This window comes from Conger conger, chromosome 2 (assembly GCF_963514075.1).
Source record: "Conger conger chromosome 2, fConCon1.1, whole genome shotgun sequence".
In the NCBI taxonomy this organism is placed as follows: domain Eukaryota; kingdom Metazoa; phylum Chordata; class Actinopteri; order Anguilliformes; family Congridae; genus Conger; species Conger conger.
This window is the reverse complement of record NC_083761.1, coordinates 89,469,160-89,489,159: the sequence shown is the minus strand read 5'-3', so window position 1 is coordinate 89,489,159 and position 20,000 is coordinate 89,469,160. Positions and strand designations below refer to the sequence as shown.

Sequence of the window (20,000 nt, the reverse complement as noted above, 5' to 3'; positions counted from 1 at the left end):
CACACACTCACCTACACACACACACACGCACACACTCACCTACACACACGCACACACACACACACACGCACTCACCTACACACACGCACACACACACACACACGCACTCACCTACACACACGCACACGCACACACACACACACACACGCACTCACCTACACACACGCACACGCACACACACACACAGATATACAGAAAGCTCTCTCTGCTGATCTGAGATTGCTCTGCACACACACACACACACACACGCTGCAGACACACACACACACGCACACACACACACACGCACTCACCTACACACACGCACACACACACACACACACACGCACTCACCTACACACACGCACACACACACACACACACAGATATACAGAAAGCTCTCTCTGCTGATCTGAGATTGCTCTGCACACACACACACACACACACACGCTGCACACACACACACACACACACACACACACACACACAGGTACACACACACAGTACAGCCCTGGTGGTTTGTTGTGACATAATGATTATGTAACCATCATGCAGTGTGGTTTTCGAGCCCTCTAGTGGACCAAACCAGAACAGCAGGTTTTCCCCACTTCTGAAGGGTAACCAGGGGACAGATCATTTCTCTGTGCCCAGAGCCCTTGCAGTGTGTTTGAACAGTTCACTTGCAGTGTGTGAGTTTGAACAGTTCACTTGCAGTGTGTGAGTTTGAACAGTTCACTTGCAGTGTGTGAGTTTGAACAGTGTACTTTGAGTGTGTGTTTGAACAGTGTGTTTGATCTCTCTCAGCAGATGCTGGATGGGTATGAGGTCCAGTTCCCCACAAGGTAAGAACCCAAAACTCTCCTCTCTACTGGGGGGAGGGGTTGTGAGGGCTGGTCCCAGGTCATCCTGACAGACAGTCTATCTGCAGTTAAAGAACGGGGTCTCTTCCACAACATGAGCCAGAGAAGGCCAGTGATGATGCGTGTGTGAAATCTACCCAGAACGCACCACTGCGCATGGATACATTTACGACACAAGCACAGCTCCCAAAGTTCTGCCTATGGGCTCTTTTCATTTCCACTTGAGTTCCTTCTATTTTTATACTTTAAATGTTCTGATACACACACTGAGTGAAGCCCTGCATTCTGTGTGTATCTCCTCCACATGACTATCTGAGAACGTACTATTTAGTTTCCTTCACTTTTAAGTTTCCTTTATGTTTTTTATTTGTTATTTCTGTTCAATTATGAACCTCTATAATACATTAAAGTTATGTTATTGTGGCTCTGTACTCCAGCACATTAGATATGCAATGACACAAAGAATATGAAGGTTAATGTCAGCTTTAATTTGAAGGTATTTACATCGATATCAGGTGATTTGTGTAAGAATTACAGTGCAAAGTTTTTGCCACGGTCAGAATACTTACGGATTGCATTGTGCATAGCAATAACATAACATACAGGTCTGTAACATACAGTTCTGTAACATACAGGTCTGTAACACACAGGTCTGTAACATACAGGTCTGTAACATACAGGTCTGTAACACACAGGTCTGTAACACACAGGTCTGTAACATACAGACAGTGCTAAAGACTGCAGCTTGGCATCTTTTACCTGCAGCTGGGTCTCTTCACAGGAGACTTTAGATCCTTAAACAGGTGCTCATAGGTGTGAGTCAGTGATGGTTCACTTTAGCTGATCTGTAGGACCGCACTGAGCATGCTCAGTGATGGTTAACTTTAGCTGATCTGCAGGACCGCACTGAGCATGCTCAGTGATGGTTAACTTTAGCTGATCTGCAGGACCGCACTGAGCATGCTCAGTGATGGTTCATTTTAGCTGATCTGCAGGACTGCACTGAGCATGCTCAGTGATGGTTAACTTTAGCTGATCTGCAGGACCGCACTGAGCATGCTCAGTGATGGTTAACTTTAGCTGATCATTTGACTCACTCTTTGCTTTGACTCACTCTTTGCTTTGACTCACTCTTTGCTTTGACTCAATCTTTGATTTGACTCTCTTGCTTTGACTCACTCTTTGGTTTGACTCACTCTTTGCTTTGACTTGCTATTAGCTTTGACTCAATCTTTGATTTGACTCTCTTGCTTTGACTCACTCTTTGGTTTGACTCACTCTTTGCTTTGACTCGCTATTAGCTTGCTTTGACTCAATCTTTGATTTGACTCTCTTGCTTTGACTCACTCTTTGGCATGACTCACTCTTTGCTTTCACTCATTTAATTGCACATGTCAGTGGTGTTCATGTCAGTGGTGTTCATGTCAGTGGTGTTCATGGCAGCTCTTAAAACATAAATTGGTGTCAAGGAAAAATAAATGTGTCCAGACTACCCACAATCCCAATCTCTAAATCTAGGACAAGGAAGTGGGTTTGGCCTGCCTGTGTCAGAATGTGATCTAGTTCAGCATGCATGTAGGAAATAAGGGACATCTGATTGGACTAGATCAGCTGTAGGGCTTCCTGATTGGTCCAGGACAGCAGCATTTCACCCAGAGCCCCCTCAAGCAGTCCCTCCCTCTCATCACCTCTGAGATTTTGGGAACATAATATTATTCTGTGAATGAGGAATGTAACATCACTGTGACATCACTGTGACATCACCGGGGACAAATCCAGGTTCCTATGTATCATCCACTTCATCTCCCTCCACCAATTTTCATTTGATTACATCACTTCCTGTATTGTGGTTGCTTCTTCCTGTCGTTTGTCTTTCCCTGGGAGTCTGTGGAGATATAGGGTTAGAGTTAGAGTCTTGACCTTTGTGTCTAAAATGGCTTTTGCTTATGAAACAGCATTCAATAATAATAATAATAATAATAATAATAATATATCTAATTATATGCTTTGTATTGAGTGAATCTCAGAGCGGTACATAAAAAATATAATCGCACTAACATCTGAAGCAGCATTAGCATTGGAACCAACCACTCAACCCCATTCAGTGTTTTTGAGTGTAACAGTGTGTTCAGTATGTTTATGAGTGTGTTCAGTGTGTTTGAGTGTGTTCAGCCTGTTTATGAGTATATACTGTGTGTTTATACAGATGTTCAGCATGTTTACGAGTGTGTTCAGTGTGTTTATGAGTGTGTTCTGTGTGTTTATGAGTGTGTTCAGTGTGTTTATGAGTGTTTATGAGTGTGGTCCGTGTGTTTATGAGTATGTTCATTGTGTTTATGAGTGTGTTCAGTGTGTTTATTAATGAGTTTATGAGTGTGTTCAGTGTGTTTATGAGTGTGTTTATGAGTGTGTTCAGTGTGTTTATGAGCGTGTTCATTGTGTTTATGAGTGTGTTCACAGTGTGTTTATGAGTGTGTTCAGTGTGTTTATGAGTGTGTTCAGTGTGTTTATGAGTGTGTTCAGTGTGTTTATGACTGTGTTCAGTGTGTTTATGAGTGTGTTCAGTGTGTTCAGTGTGTTTATGAGTGTGTTCAGTGTGTTCAGTGTGTTTATGAGTGTGTTCAGTGTGTTTATGAGTGTGTTCAGTGTGTTTATGACTGTGTTCAGTGTGTTTATGAGTGTTCAGTGTGTTTATGAGCGTGTTCAGTGTGTTCAGTGTGTTTATGAGCGTGTTCAGTGTGTTCAGTGTGTTTATGAGTGTGTTCAGTGTGTTTATGAGTGTGTTCAGTGTGTTCAGTGTGTTTATGAGTGTGTTCAGTGTGTTTATGAGTGTGTTCAGTGTGTTTATGAGTGTGTTCAGTGTGTTCCGTGTGTTTATGAGTGTGTTCAGTGTGTTTATGAGTGTGTTCAGTGTGTTTATGAGTGTGTTCAGTGTGTTTATGAGTGTGTTCAGTGTGTTCAGTGTGTTTATGAGTGTGTTCAGTGTGTTTATGAGCGTGTTCAGTGTGTTCAGTGTGTTTATGAGCGTGTTCAGTGTGTTCAGTGTGTTTATGAGTGTGTTCAGTGTGTTTATGAGTGTGTTCAGTGTGTTTATGAGTGTGTTCAGTGTGTTTATGAGTGTGTTCAGTGTGTTCAGTGTGTTTGAGTGTGTTCAGTGTGTTTATGAGTGTGTTCAGTGTGTTTATGAGTGTGTTTATGAGCGTGTTCAGTGTGTTTATGAGTGTGTTCAGTGTGTTTATGAGTGTGTTCAGTGTGTTTATGAGTGTGTTCAGTGTGTTTATGAGTGTGTTCCGTGTGTTCAGTGTGTTTATGAGCGTGTTCAGTGTGTTCAGTGTGTTTATGAGCATGTTCAGTGTGTTCAGTGTGTTTATGAGTGTGTTCAGTGTGTTCTGTGTGTTTATGAGTGTGTTCAGTGTGTTTATGAGTGTGTTCCGTGTGTTCAGTGTGTTTATGAGCGTGTTCAGTGTGTTCAGTGTGTTTATGAGCGTGTTCAGTGTGTTCAGTGTGTTTATGAGTGTGTTCAGTGTGTTCAGTGTGTTTATGAGTGTGTTCAGTGTGTTTATGAGTGTGTTCAGTGTGTTTATGAGTGTGTTCAGTGTGTTCAGTGTGTTTATGAGTGTGTTCAGTGTGTTCAGTGTGTTTATGAGTGTGTTCAGTGTGTTTATGAGTGTGTTCAGTGTGTTTATGAGTGTGTTCCGTGTGTTCAGTGTGTTTATGAGCGTGTTCAGTGTGTTCAGTGTGTTTATGAGCGTGTTCAGTGTGTTCAGTGTGTTTATGAGTGTGTTCAGTGTGTTTATGAGTGTGTTCAGTGTGTTTATGACTGTGTTCAGTGTGTTTATGAGTGTGTTCAGTGTGTTCAGTGTGTTTATGAGTGTGTTCAGTGTTTATGAGCGTGTTCAGTGTGTTCAGTGTGTATGAGTGTGTTCAGTGTGTTCAGTGTGTTTATGAGTATGTCCCGTGTGTTTATGAGTGTGTTCAGTGTGTTTATGAGTGTGTTCAGTGTGTTTATGAGTGTGTTCCGTGTGTTCAGTGTGTTTATGAGTGTGTTCAGTGTGTTTATGAGCGTGTTCAGTGTGTTCAGTGTGTTTATGAGCGTGTTCAGTGTGTTCAGTGTGTTTATGAGTGTGTTCAGTGTGTTTATGAGTGTGTTCAGTGTGTTTATGAGCGTGTTCAGTGTGTTTATGAGTGTGTTCAGTGTGTTCAGTGTGTTTATGAGTGTGTTCAGTGTGTTCAGTGTGTTTATGAGTGTGTTCAGTGTGTTTATGAGTGTGTTCAGTGTGTTTATGAGTGTGTTCAGTGTGTTCTGTGTGTTTATGAGTGTGTTCAGTGTGTTTATGAGTGTGTTCAGTGTGTTTCTGAGCGTGTTCAGTGTGTTTATGAGTGTGTTCAGTGTGTTTATGAGTGTGTTCCGTGTGTTCAGTGTGTTTATGAGCGTGTTCAGTGTGTTCAGTGTGTTTATGAGCGTGTTCAGTGTGTTCAGTGTGTTTATGAGTGTGTTCAGTGTGTTTATGAGTGTGTTCCGTGTGTTCAGTGTGTTTATGAGCGTGTTTAGTGTGTTCAGTGTGTTTATGAGCGTGTTCAGTGTGTTTATGAGTGTGTTCAGTGTGTTTATGAGTGTGTTCAGTGTGTTCAGTGTGTTCACAGTGTGTCCTGGAATCCTCTCCCTCTCTTTGTTCCACAGTTCTGATGGCAAACTGATCTCTACTGTGTGAGGACAGACAGACAGGCTTCAGTCCTGCCCCCGATCCCCACAAACCCCCCCCCAACCCCTCACCCCATCCATTTCCGGATGCTTCCGGGTATTTCCGTGCGTTCACGGTTGGCCAGTGGAAAGCTGTTCCTGGGAATCGCAGCCCTTGGTAACCTAACCCTGGGAGCACAGGAAGAATGATCCTACCGCCTGCCCTTTCATAAACATTTCCTCCTGTACACGAAACAGGAAGGACCGCCTACTGGTGCTGTGACTGGATGGATGTAACACTGAACATGGCCACTGGGCTGTGCCGAAGGACAGGGTGTGTTTGTGTGAGGGTGTGTGGTGTCAGGCCACAGTGCCACCTGGTGACTGTTTCCCAGGAACAGTGTGCAATGGGCTGGCATTCTTTCACTTTCAATAATGATAATAATGAATAATATTCATTCATAATGATTCTTGAAAAGGGACTTTGTTTTTTCAAGCATTTTATCTTGGCCAACTGCATTCTGTACAAGAAGACTGTGTTGTGGTTGCATTATTTCTCTCAAGTTTTCCGAAATCATTAAAACTATATTTTCTGGGGGTTTTTGTGTGTGCAGCCAGGATATGTTTGTTGAAATATATATATCTTTATATGATGAGAGTGCAGCGTGATGTGAGGAGCTCATTGTGTCCTCTGTCTGAACCATCTGTACATCTGTGTCTCTGAGGGGCGGGGCCCTGTGTGGGGGGCCCTCGTTCCTCCACCTGTCCTGGCCCCCACCTCCAGCCATCGGGGAGGAGAAGACGGGGAATCATTATTTTATTTACTTCGATAGCACCTTTCAAGCAGAGCACAAGGTGCTTGAACAAACAATATAATAAAGTATGAAAAAATTTGGCAATATACAGACAAAGCAAGTAACTATATTATACAGATAGTGCTAAAAGAAACAGAAAGTTAAACAAATTAAAATCCAATAATGCTAATGGATAGATTACAATTTTAATGTAATAAATATGGCATAATTCACATTACAAGCAAGAGAGCCCAGGTCAAACATCAGTTGCAGATGGTGTGCTGTCAGTGCATGTACTGTAGGCGTGTTCAGTCTGTGTGCTGTCAGTGCATGTACTGTAGGCGTGTTCAGTCTGTGTGCTGTCAGTGCATGTACTGTAGGCGTGTTCAGTCTGTGTGCTGTCAGTGCATGTACTGTAGGCGTGTTCAGTCTGTGTGCTGTCAGTGCATGTACTGTAGGCGTGTTCAGTCTGTGTGCTGTCAGTGCATGTACTGTAGGCGTGTTCAGTCTGTGTGCTGTCAGTACCTGGGTAGGCTGTTCTGTCCATGGTAGAGCCTGTATCATCCAAAGTGTTCCTGAAGTGTGCTGCATCATCTCACTCATTCAGAGCCAATCGCCTCTTGGCAGGACAGTTGTCTGGTCTGTGATTGGCCAGCACTGGTGACCTCCAAATGGCAAAATAAAGAAATTATCTGGAGAAAGATACATTTCACTTCCTTGAAGTTGATTCAGTCCAACAGCAATATGAACAGGAGCAAAGCCATGGCCCTCAGTATAAGTGTGCTAAAGAGACAAACCTGACCAAACACACAACTTAGCTGCTACACCATCTGAAAACAATTCTTTTTTTTTTTTTTTACTTCTGGCACTGTTTGTAAAAAAAATGTTTAAAAAAATGAATGTGGAATAAAATACTTAAACCATACGCGTCTGAGGCGATTAGAGCGGTTTCTGTGTTTCAGTCCTGACCCATGCCCTCTGCATTCCCACAATGCAATGCTCTCAGTGGGCCCCTCCAGCCGATCCTGTGTGTTTATGAGTGTGTCCTGTGTGTTTATGAGTGTGTCCTGTGTGTTTATGAGTGTGTTCAGTGTGTTTATGAGTGTGTCCTGTGTGTTTATGAGTGTGTCCTGTGTGTTTATGAGTGTGTCCTGTGTGTTTATGAGTGTGTTCAGTGTGTTTATGAGTGTGTCCTGTGTGTTTATGAGTGTGTCCTGTGTGTTTATGAGTGTGTCCTGTGTGTTTATGAGTGTGTCCTGTGTGTTTATGAGTGTGTTCAGTGTGTTTATGAGTGTGTCCTGTGTGTTTATGAGTGTGTCCTGTGTGTTTATGAGTGTGTCCTGTGTGTTTATGAGTGTGTTCAGTGTGTTTATGAGTGTGTCCTGTGTGTTTATGAGTGTGTCCTGTGTGTTTATGAGTGTGTTCAGTGTGTTTATGAGTGTGTCCTGTGTGTTTATGAGTGTGTCCTGTGTGTTTATGAGTGTGTTCAGTGTGTTTATGAGTGTGTCCTGTGTGTTTATGAGTGTGTCCTGTGTAACACAATCACTGTGCTGTGCTTGATGCTGAAGGGAAATTATGTGGTGTCTGATTGGCCAGACTGTAGTGAACAAGCCCGCCCCTTCCTGCTCAAATACGCTTTGATTACAACCTGAAGTCCAGTTTAGTGTTTACATATGACCATGAACAGCCTGTTAAGTCCAGTCTAGCACTAATATACAACCTGAAACAGGATGTTAAGTCCAGCTTAGTGTTTACATATGACCATAAGTCCAGTCTAGCACTAATATAACCTGAAACTACATGTTACGTCTGGCTTAACACTTACATACAACCTGAAACAGAATATTTTTACATTGAATATGGTTTTGTTCAGATGCACCAAATATATTAAACTGCCACTGGTATCCCATGACTTCCTGTTGCCATCATGTGGAGGTTTAAACCCATGGTCCCACAGAGGACCAGTCATGAAGTAGAATACTGCAGTCAGTGATTGGATTCTTCTGTCCTGAAAATACACACCCGGACTACTCTCAGCTCTCAGGCTTGTCAGACAGGAATGGCCTGTTTGTGAGCAGCCATGCCTTGCTTATGAACATTAAGACAGTGCTGTGTTTGTGATGACTGTGCTGTAAACGCCAGTGCTGTGTTTGTTTTTCAGTGTGGGTCCAGAATTTGCCCGGTTCTGAGCTTCCTGGACCTGTAAGTGATCTCAACATCTGCCATTCAGTCAACCAATCACAGCCTCTCTCTGCAATGCTCCTTCTATTTCCTGTGTTTTTCTCTGCTGTCATTGGCTGGTTTAATGGTGGGTTCAACTGTGTGTTCATCCTATGGCATCATAGTCCATTCTTTCATGTCTATGGCCTCAACCATCCAATCAGAGGAGGCTCTTTGTTGGCAGGCTTTGACGAGCATGCCTGCATAGCCAAATCAATGTGTTTTTTTCACTGCTCAGAATTCAGACTCAGTATCATACAGCATGTCACAGGAGAATGTGTGTCTGTCAGCACAGTTACAAAACTGGCATACAGCACAGACATGCAGCACAGACATACAGCACAGATATACAGCACAGACATGCAGCACAGGCATACAGCACAGACATGCAGCACAGACATACAGCACAGGCATACAGCACAGACATGCAGCACAGACATGCAGCACAGACATACAGCACAGACATACAGCACAGACATACAGCACAGACATGCAGCACAGATATACAGCACAGACATACAGCACAGACATACAGCACAGACATGCAGCACAGACATGCAGCACAGACATACAGCACAGATATACAGCACAGACATGCAGCACAGGCATACAGCACAGACATGCAGCACAGACATACAGCACAGGCATACAGCACAGACATGCAGCACAGACATGCAGCACAGTCAGGGAGGGGCAGGGAGGAGATGTGTTGGGTATTAATCCTGTTCTATCTGCCCAACCCTCCCTCCCCCCCTCCCCCGCAGCAAGGGCAGCACTTGGAAACCTCCTGCACCTCCTACAGCACTGCCTCCTACACCTCCTGCACCTCCTACACTTCCTGTACCTCCTGCACCTCCTACAGCACTGCCTCCTATACCTCCTCACCTCCTGTACCTCCTACATCACTGCCTCCTACACCTCCTACACCTCCTGTCCCTCCTGCACCTCCTACAGCACTGCCTCCTATACCTCCTCACCTCCTACAGCACTGCCTCCTCCACCTCCTGCACCTCCTACAGCAATGCCTATTACACCTCCTGCACCTCCTGCACCTCCTACAGCACTGCCTCCTGCACCTCCTGCACCTCCTACAGCACTGCCTATTACACCTCCTGCACCTCCTACAGCACTGCCTCCTGCACCTCCTACAGCACTGCCTATTACACCTCCTGCACCTCCTGCACCTCTATACCTCCTGTACCTCCTACAGCACTGCCTCCTACAACTCCTGCACCTCCTACTTCACAGGCTCCTGCAGCTCCTGCACCTCCTGCAGCTCCTGCTCCTATGGCTTGTGGGGTATACCCTCTCTGTGGACCCAGTCGTCTCACCTATAGACTCACCTACTCCTCTGTCTGCAGCTCCTCCCCGTGTGCTCAGTGATATGATCAGGACACTGAACACACTCATAAACACAGGACTTCTGTGTGGATGTAGGGTCTCATTACTGTAATGTAATTCAGCTGCACATTCAGTCCTAGTGGAGGAGACCATGTCCTCTCTGGGAGCAGAATCTGGCAGCAGTCAGCAGGTCTGACAGTGTAAAGGTGGAGGTGTGGAGATGTGTGTGCATCCTGCTGGGCTGGCACATTGAGGCTGTGCGCAGTTGTAGGATAAATGTTCCATCGCAGTAAGACAAGCAAGGCAATAAATGTAGACTAATGTCAGAACTGCTGTGAAAATGCGCTTTTAGATATTTATCTCAACGGGCCTTCAGAAAGCTTTCGCTCTCCATTCACAGTTTTTACATTTTACATCTGAAACCAAAATAATTATTTAGACAAAATAGGAAAACGGGAACTTCAATAAATGAAAAACACAATTTTTAAAATTACTATTTAATTCCATAATGTTATCAAACATTAACAAACTGTAAAATTGAGTTATGTAACAAGACAATAGTCCAAAACACAAGAACAAATTGACATGTAATTTACTGAAAAGAATATAATTATTTATAAAAAGAAAAACGTTTTCAGAGTGGTCCTGAGTGGGTTAGCATTCCTCCACCGCGATGTGAAACATCCATATCAGATTATAGGAAGTGTTTGGTTGTAATTATGGCTGCTAACTGGTGAAACCAGTTATTAAATTTAAGGGGGCAGTCACTTTTTCACAGGGGTGACATGGATGTTTTTCCATGGAACTTTTTCATGAAATCGATGAACAATAATTTAAAAAAATTAATTTGTATTTATTCAAGTTCCCTTTGTCTAATATTACATTTTGTCTAAACATCTGAAAATCACATTTTCTGTGTAAAAAATATGCAATAATAGAGAAAATTTGGGGCAAATATTTTATCACTGTATGCTGTCAATATAAATGGTGTGAAAACTTAATTAAGTGATTTTTTTATGCAAGACTGCCTTTTATTTATCACCAGTAGCCCATATAAGTAGAAAAATTTAAATATGTTTTCATTTGAATTTGCAACACATAAAACTAGAATAAATCATATTCTGAAGGCACCATATATATAACAATAGTTATTTACTGTTCCAAATCTTGGATGTGGTTCAAGATGTTCAGTTTGTTGATGTCGTCATGTTTTCTGTAAAATGTTAATAGAATGTAAAAAATATGGCATTAATTATTTACTTTATCTACAAATGTTTCTAATTGTCATTGATAAAATTAATATAATTAGTATAATGACGTATATAGGGTAGCTGAAGCCTGTTTGCTTTTAGAACAGATACATGTGTAAATTCTAGAATACAGTATTCTAAAATATATAAACATAGTTGTTAAACATTTTCATCCAGAACTACAAAAATATTTTGTGTGATTATGCATGATGAGGCAACACAGAGGTTGGTAAAAAATTTAATAAAGCTAATTAAGAACTTCATAAGCATTAACATTAACAATCAGTTATTCAGTGGCCATGGATGTCACCCTCCATATTAAATGGCAGGTCACTGGTAGTGTAGTGTGATTAAAGAACTAATAAAATAAATTAAATTAAATTAATAAAGTGAATTGTTGTGGTACCTACATGGCTGTGTGGTTGTAGCTCCCTCTCACTGGAGGGAAAACGGCCAGTCAACTCAGACCAGGCATGTTACTTACAGTCTAGAGTTTATCCAGTACAGTGTTTCTGTTTCAGGAGGCTTTCACAGTTCATTGTAAAGGCACTGTTTAAGTAAACTTAGGTTTAAATGATGCCTTTGGAACCCATTGTTTCTGTTTTGTAAAGTTTAAAAAAAATAAAGTTAGTATTAAGCGATGTGTCTGGAATATAAAATCAGATCTGAATGTCATTGTGGTGTTTATGTTCAGCTGACATAGCTAGTGCTCAGGCTGGGCTCATATTCACATCACATCCCTTCCACTGCTGCATTTTCATCCTTTTAACATCACAGTTTAGATGTATTAGATAAATATGAGCATACCAGGCAACTCCCCAGTTTATAAAATTGCAGCTTATATGTCCCTTCTGAAGGTTTTGTAAGACTGAGTTTATACAAGTGACACAGCTTATATAGGGCTTCTGAAGGGTTTGTAAGGTTTTTCTACAGTTACCTGTGTGTTTGCTCCACACCTCTCTGTACATCCTGCCTGTAAATTAACTGAACAGCATATATGTAAAAAAAAAAAAGCCCAATAAAGCGAATAAACTTTCACTGCGTTTTTATTGAGCAATAGATAAGTGTGTGATCAGTCACTGTGTTTTTATTAAGAGATCAGTCACTGAGTTTTTATTAAGAGAGATCGGTCACTGTGTTTTTATTAAGAGAGATCGGTCACTGTGTTTTTATTGAGAGAGATCGGTCACTGTGTTTTTATTGAGAGAGATCGGTCACTGTGTTTTTATTAAGAGAGATCGGTCACTGTGTTTTTATTAAGAGAGATCGGTCACTGTGTTTTTATTGAGAGATCGGTCACTGTGTTTTTATTAAGAGAGATCGGTCACTGTGTTTTTATTAAGAGAGATCGGTCATTATGTTTTTGTGTGTGAACGGGTACGGGTAAAAGATATAGTTATAGGTGCACAGTAATACAATACGAATATTGTACTTCTGTTGATTTAAATACATTTATGCCAAAAATATTTTTTCTCTTGAAAAATGTAATAACTATATGCTGGTATCAATAGCAAGTACAGGTATACTACAGGTATATTATATATATATATATATTTGGATAGTAGCCATAAGCTGTAGGCAGTGATTATGGCTCTGATCTCTAACAGTGGTCCTGAAGTAAAGCCGCAGGTCAGCCACATTAGCCTGAGAAACTGATGGCTGTTGAGTCTAGATATTGAGTCCATTGTTAAATTAATAACTTATTTACATATAGTATTTAAAGAAAATTAATAAAAATATTAAATAATTGCATCATGACTTGTGAAAATAACAAAGGGTGTGTCTAATTCCCTTGGCTGTGTGACATTGCACTTAACCCTAAACCTAACGCTAACCCTTATGCTAATGCTAATCTTAATCCTAATGCTAACCCTAATGCTAACCCTTACGCTAATGCTAACCTTAATGCTAACCCTAACCCTAACGCTAACCCTTACCCTAATACTAACCTTAATGCTAACTCTAACCTTAACTTTTACCCTTACCCTTACGTTAACCCTAACCCTAATGCTAACCCTTACCCTAATGCTAAACCTAACGCTAACGCTAACCCTAACCTTAACACTAACCCTTACCCTAATGCTAACCCTAACCTTAAATTTAACCTTACCCTAACGTTAACCCTAACGCTAACCCTTACCCTAATGTTAACCCTCACCCTAACGCAAACCCTAACATTAACCCTAACCCTAACCCTAACAAGCAAGCCACTACAGTCAGGAACACCACTATCAACACAACCTACATAATAAAACAAACACTAACTAAAAACATATATGCCATTAAGTGCAAACAATGTGGTATAATATATGTAGGAGAGACAGGGAACACAATTAAATGTAGACTAGCACAACATATATACAACATTAGAAATCACAGAGAGACAGACACACACCTGGTGGCTCATTTCCTTCACCATGGACTTGAGGCACTAGAAATATCGGGCCTTCAAACAAACAATAATTGGACACCAGAGGAGAGATGCAGGTTTGAGAAACACTGGATTCTCAAACTTAGCACTCTATTTCCAAGAGGACTAAATCAACGCACATAGAGCACCGACACAAGAGGGACCAAATTCTTCCTACTTAAAGGCTTCAGTGCCAGTGCAAACTTTTATTTCCCAAGAGGCCCTAATATGGGACAACTTGGGAAATAAAGATTTCTTACTTACCTAACCCTAACCCTAACCCTAACCCTAATGCTAAAGCTAACATTAACCCTAACCCTAATGCTAACACTTACCCTAACACTAACGGGAGAAATGTTAAACGTACCCCTCAGAAACAGCAGGGGGAGTGCAACCAGACCCAGGTCAAAGGCTAAAGGTGACAAACAAAGCCTATTCAGCAACACTGAGGTAGACCGTGAATGTGGTAGCAATGAGCAGCACATAACAATGCTAACATAAATAAATGTTCCAAACAGGTCAACAATTAAAAGTGATTTATTGTTGATAAGGTACAGAGTGTAAACATTGGTCATGTACCTGGTTGATATGACAATACCTGGTCAGGTGACTGTGTTCTGCATGAGCCTATGTCCGTATGGTGTCTCTGTCCACACCTTTCCTCACACCAGTGTCATCGCTTGATCTCTGCACTAATGCTAACATGCCTCTTTGGCACTGATAGAAAGGACTTTTTTAGATCATACATTTTTTCAAAATATAAAAATAGGCTGAACGATTACAGCACAGCAACATTATTAAAGCCCTGAAAGGCATGGCTTACAGGAAACTGGGTGGGTGGAGAGGGGCGGGGCATAGTGTAGAGGGGCGGGGCTTCTTCATCACTTAAGGAGAATCATCACATGGAGGCTGATATATCAAAACTCCACAAACTCATCTTCACCACCTTCAAAAAATATACTGCATATTTACTGTGTATAACTGGATCATAGAGCAGGAACAATTACGACCTGAAAAACAGTCATGAATATCATAAACTCAAACTCATGGTGTGGCCAGTTTAAACTGTGTTTATGAACTGGTCTGGCTGAAAACTAGCTCTGGAGTAATGCTCACATGAGCTCACTGAGTCTATAAAAGATGAAAATCATGCAGGAGTTCCTAATGAAATGATTTGCTACAGCAGTATAGGCCTGAAACCTTTATTTTTAGCAGACTGCCCTCCCCATTTCAAAGAGGATTGGCTGTTCAGTGAAGGAGGAGCTGTGTGATATGAAACAGGAGTCATTCTCCAGTTGTGTGTACTTTGCACAAAAGTCTTTTCTGAAGCCATAGGTTAACACAAATACCTGGCCTATATGCACAATACTGCTAATGTAAACATGAAATTCAATAATCAACCTTGAACCATAGTCATATTAAATTGTCCAGTGGGAAAGACTCATAAACCCATCACTGATGCAATATATAAGCTCACTCAAATTATATGACAAAAAGCTTTTGGGAAATGCAGTTCTGGTGACAATTTGCAGATTATAAAACAGTAGCTGAAGCGCTCAAAGGTAAATTCTAATGGATACACAGATTTCCACAGATAACATCCACAATTTATCTGCAATGTGACAAACCCCCCCCCCCCCCAAAAAAAAACAAACAAACAAACAAATGAAAGCATCCCCACATAAGCAGCTTTTATAATAACCCCCTTTCCCCGTACAGAGCTGAACCAGGCTGGCTCATTATACCCCTTTCCCCCTGTAGAGCTGAACCAGGCTGGCTCATTATACCCCTTTCCCCCTGTAGAGCTGAACCAGGCTGGCTCATTATACCCCTTTCCCACTGTAGAGCTGGAAAAAAAATATATATATTTAACATTTCTTGAGTTGTATCACACCCATCCCCTAAGAATATGAGTTTGGCAGAGGTTCACTGCAGGTGCTACTCAGTCTGAGAAAACACAAAACACTAGGCAGGAGCATGACAGAGAAGCAGGAGAGTTTATACAGCATTGCAGAATGTCGCTCCTAAACAGTGCTTTTACAAAATCACCTCCAAAGGGAAACATGTGGCCTTTGTCCAGAAGGCCGGGGTGTAGACTCCATCCAAAGTGAAATCCATTTTGCATCTTCCTTTCTGTAATTCAGTGATGAAGTGTCTAGGCTGCCAAAACTTAAAAATCTGTGAAAGCACACGTTTCTGGGGACTCAAACCACGCTCCACAGCCCTATTGCACCACTGCAGGGATGTGTGTAGTCGGGGTCAGAGATCACTTGTACAAAGCATAGCTTCCTTCTGGAGAACCATGGGGAAGCCAAGCATCTGTGACACTTAGTGTCTTTTTACTGTTCAGTTCCGTATCACTTATAATAACATCATCTGTTGTTGTGTATCTGTGGCTGAGAGTATGAGACTCCATGTCCACAAGCACATTGTACACACACATGTATAATGATTTCAGGGGGTGGGGCAGACAGGAGTGACAGTGGGGGCAGAGGCACTGTTTTTGTACATATCCGATGGCGGGGGGGGGGGGGGGGGGGGCACTCTCCCTCACTCCCTCTCCCCATCTTCACTACTCCCTGCAAAGAAAAGGAACAGTATCAAACACTGTTTACACACACACACACACACACACATACACACACACACACACACACACACACACACACACACACACACACGCGCACACACACACACATACATCAATGAGCCAAAGCATTATGATCACTCACAGACTGTCCACCTGTTCCCTATCCACCACTTAAAGTGCCCACAATGGGCATGCAAGCATTGGAACTAGACCTTTGAGCAATGGAAGACGGTGGCCTTTTTCAGCAGGATAATGTACCCTGCCACACTCCACAAATTGCTTGGGAATGTTTTGAGGAACATGACGAAGAGTTTAAGGTGTTGCCATGGCCTCCAAATTCCGATCCATGGCAGCTCCACCTTGCAAATTAACAGGAATTAAAGGATCTGCTGCTAATGTCTTGGTATCACATACCACAGGGCACCGTGGTCTTGTAGAGTCTCGGCAGGTCAGAGCTGTTTCGGTGGCACGCAGAGAACCAACAGCATACTAAGGCAGGTGGTCATAATATTTTGGCTCATCAGCGTACACTGCACAGGATAACACATAGAGCTGGTAGACAGATAAATGAGATGGGAGAATGACAGGTGCATGCTGGGACAGGCAGACCTCCAGCAGAGTCCATGTCGGAGTCGGAGACGTGGGTGAGGGAGAAGCGGGAGACACTGAAGCCTGAGAACCGCGCTGGCGGCACCTCGGGAGATGACATCATCAAAGAAGGCCTGGGCAATAAGGGGAAATCATCCTCCCACTCCAGCCCTCCGCCTGCAGCAGAGACAGTTATAGAGTTATAATATATCTAATTACATCGCAGATATAATATATATAACTACAATACAGTTATTCAGCAGACACGTTCATCCAAAGCCACTCACATTGACAATCCCCCCTGGAGTAATGTAGGGTTAAGGGCCTTGCTCAAGGGCCCAACAGCTGCACTGATCTTAATGTGGGTACACAAGGGCTTGATTTGTGGGTGTATTGCCCCTGGGTCTGTGTACTGCCCCTGGGTCTAAGTGTGTCTGTGTAAGCCAGTGAGGTCTCATTTTGTTCACTACTCTGAAAGCACGGGGCTCAAATTGAAGGATACCTACAGCATGAGGCTGTCATGGGTGATACATAATATCCCACAGTGCTGTATGAATTTAATTCATAACTTAATATTTCACCACTATCTGGGCCATATTTATGACTATTCTTAGAAAATTGAAGCAGTGTTCATTATTTTCTTACTTACTCTCTTCTGATAGGTTCCCATCTGATGAGTCATCAGAGACTCTTTCTTGGTTGGGCGGTGCTGCGGGTCCCTCTGGGCCTGGCTCTGCTCCCACGGGGAGGCCTGGCTCTGCTAGCTCCTGCGTTGGGCTCTCCTGGAAGAATGGGAGCAGGGATTAGTGCTAGAGTGGGAATTATCCAGAACACTCTCACAGTCCTATATCCCTAAGGACACACCAACACTCCTAGCATACACCTCTAGGACTTATCCACACTCCTAGGACAAGCATACAAATGTAGGACTCACCTACACCCCAAGGACAAGTGTATACCAAAAGGACTTGCCCACATCCTAGGACAAGCATATGAATCTAGGACTCACCTACACTCATAGGACAAGCGTATACCTCAAGGACTTGCCCACATCCTAGGACAAGAACATATCTCTAGGACATGCCAAATCCCTAGGACAATTTCACTGAAATGTATAATATTTTATTTACGGGTTGTGAAAGCAGTGTGAGCGAAAGACTCACCTGGTCGAACAGGTAGACGGTGACATCGCTGAAGAAGGACACAGTCTTGGCCTTGCGCTCCTGCGTGGGGGACAGGGAGCGGAGGACACTGCGGAGGTGGCAGGCGTGTCTGCCATCGCTCACCACCAGGGGGACCACCTTGCACTCCTCAGGGTCCTCCTCCTCGCACTCCTCAGGGTCCTCCTCCTCGCACTCCTCAGGGTCCTCCTCCTCGCTCTCCGCAGCGCTGTGGCTGCGCACCTCCTCATCCGACCCCTCGCTGTCCTCAGAGTCACCCTCCTCCCCAGCGCCCGGGGAGACCCTGCCCCCCAGCGGGGACAAACCCACACCCCCAAACGCCTCCTCCGTCAGGGCACCTGCAGTGTCCTCCTTTACCTCCTCCCTAATCTCTCCCTCTTTCACTCCCTTAACCTCTGTCATTACATCCATCTCTACCTTCTCCTCCTCCTTTACCTCATCTCTAATCTCTCCCTCTTTCACTCCCTTAACCTCTGTCATTACATCCATCTCTACCTTCTCCTCCTCCTTTACCTCATCTCTAATCTCTCCCTCTTTCACTCCCTTAACCTCTTTTACATCCATCTCTACCTCTGCTATTATGTCCTCCTCTTCCTCCTCCTGCATCTCTGCTGCATTCTCTTCTTTCTTCACCTCTTCCTGTTCCTCCATCACTAGCTCAGCCTCTGTCATCATATCTCCGTCATCTTGCTCGTCCTCCTCTATCATTACTTCTACCTCTTCCTTTACGTCCTCAACTTCCTCTCCAATCTCATTTTCCTCCTTCACATCTGTCTCTACCTCTCCTTCCACCTCCTCCTTTTCCTGCTCTTTTACCTCCCCTGCTTCTTTTATGTCCTTCTTTACCACAACCTCCTCTTTTACTTCATTTGCCTCCTCCTCCACCTCTTCTGTGACCCACTCCACCTCATTCACTATCTCTCCCTCTTCCACCTTTTTTACTTCTTTTTCTTCCTCTACCTCCTCCTCTTTCATGTCCTTCACAACTTGCATCTCCTTTTCCTCCCCCCGTTCCTCAGCCTCCTGCTTCTTCTCATCCAACCGCATTGCATCTCTGTTCCATTCAGAGGCGGGGCCTTCATGCAGGAGCTCCGCCCCCATAGTACGCTGGGCGGAGGCAGAGGGGGCGGGGCGCTCTGCGGGAGACTCCTCCTCCTGGCTTTGAGAGGGAAGCTCACTCGCCGTCTCTAGGGAACAGAGCTCCTCTGGGGGCGTGATCGCCACAGGCTCCACCCCCAGTGTAGTGCCCCCACCTTCGGCCTCGCAGTCGGAGAAGTAGGCGGAGTCTCTGTATGGCCTGTTCTCACACAGCTGCAGCTCAGTGACGGGGGGCGGGGTCACATCGCTGGGGGCGGGCGGGGCTGAGCCACCTGTCTCGCGCAGGTCGGACGGCTCCTTCAGCACAAACTCAGGCGACTCGTTATTCTCCGTGTCGTAGCCGCTGTCGAGAGGCGGAGGGAAAGGGGCGGAGCTGTGGGGGGTGGGAGGGAGGGGGTCAGGGCTTGGATGCAGCTCAATGGACTCGATGGAATCTGGGGTCCCCGCCTGCTTCTGGACGGGGCTCAGATTTGGGGTCCCCCTCTCCCCAGAATCACTGCCCCCGGCGGGGACATCGCCGAACACGCCCGAGGTGATGTCGGTGATGTCGTCATCGTCGCTGCAGTCACACAGCTCCACCAGGCTGATGCTGGAGCTGCCCGGGTCCACCCCGCTGTCCGAGGCCGGCTCTCCGGGGGCCCCAGGGTGGGGGGCCCAAGCCTGGCCCCTGAGGACCACCCCACCCTGAACAGAGCCCACTCTGGGTGCAGGAGGCAAGCTCTTCTCCAGCTCCTGATGGCGGGCGTAGCTGCGGACCATGACACCCGTTAGCGGGTCGATGAACTGCGGCCCCTCCTCTGTGTGGAGGCGGGGCGCCTCAGGACACAGGTGGGGGTGGGCGTGTCTCTCTCTGGAGGTGGGCAGGGGAGAGTGGCTCCCCATGTGCTCCCTCAGGGGCCAGGAGTCCTCCACGCTAGCGGGGGGCATGGTATAGTGGAGGTGGTGCAAGGTTGCCCCCGGTGGCTGGGGGTGGGACTGCAGGCTGTTGTTGTTGGCCGAGCGGTTGGA

The 20,000-nt window shown here is 44.4% G+C and overlaps 2 protein-coding genes across 9 annotated transcripts in view; one reads left to right on the top strand and one right to left on the bottom strand.

Moving 5' to 3' along the window:
• Positions 1 to 12,163, top strand: part of baiap2b (BAR/IMD domain containing adaptor protein 2b) — a 60,962-nt gene extending 48,799 nt beyond the window's left edge. For 3 of the 8 annotated variants that reach the window (XM_061231253.1, XM_061231259.1, XM_061231258.1), the window contains 2 exons: positions 784 to 821; positions 5,521 to 7,230. In XM_061231253.1, the coding sequence (XP_061087237.1) occupies positions 784 to 821; positions 5,521 to 5,551 (69 nt within the window). In that variant the 3' untranslated portion in view covers positions 5,552 to 7,230. Of the gene's footprint in view, positions 1 to 783; positions 822 to 5,520; positions 7,231 to 8,475; positions 8,623 to 9,782 lie in introns of those variants that run through there. The other 5 variants (XR_009708045.1, XR_009708044.1, XM_061231257.1 and 2 more) reach the window with 5 other exon arrangements.
• A 3,913-nt stretch (positions 12,164 to 16,076) lies between these two features.
• Positions 16,077 to 20,000, bottom strand: part of aatkb (apoptosis-associated tyrosine kinase b) — a 28,286-nt gene continuing 24,362 nt past the window's right edge. Inside the window, exons 11-14 of the mRNA XM_061230625.1 lie at positions 17,877 to 20,000; positions 17,363 to 17,495; positions 16,735 to 16,890; positions 16,077 to 16,114 (exon numbers count right to left, since the gene is read on the bottom strand). The exon at positions 17,877 to 20,000 is cut by the window's right edge and continues 1,087 nt beyond it. Of these exons, the coding sequence (XP_061086609.1) occupies positions 16,086 to 16,114; positions 16,735 to 16,890; positions 17,363 to 17,495; positions 17,877 to 20,000 (2,442 nt within the window). The 3' untranslated portion in view covers positions 16,077 to 16,085. The remainder of the gene's footprint in view (positions 16,115 to 16,734; positions 16,891 to 17,362; positions 17,496 to 17,876) is intronic.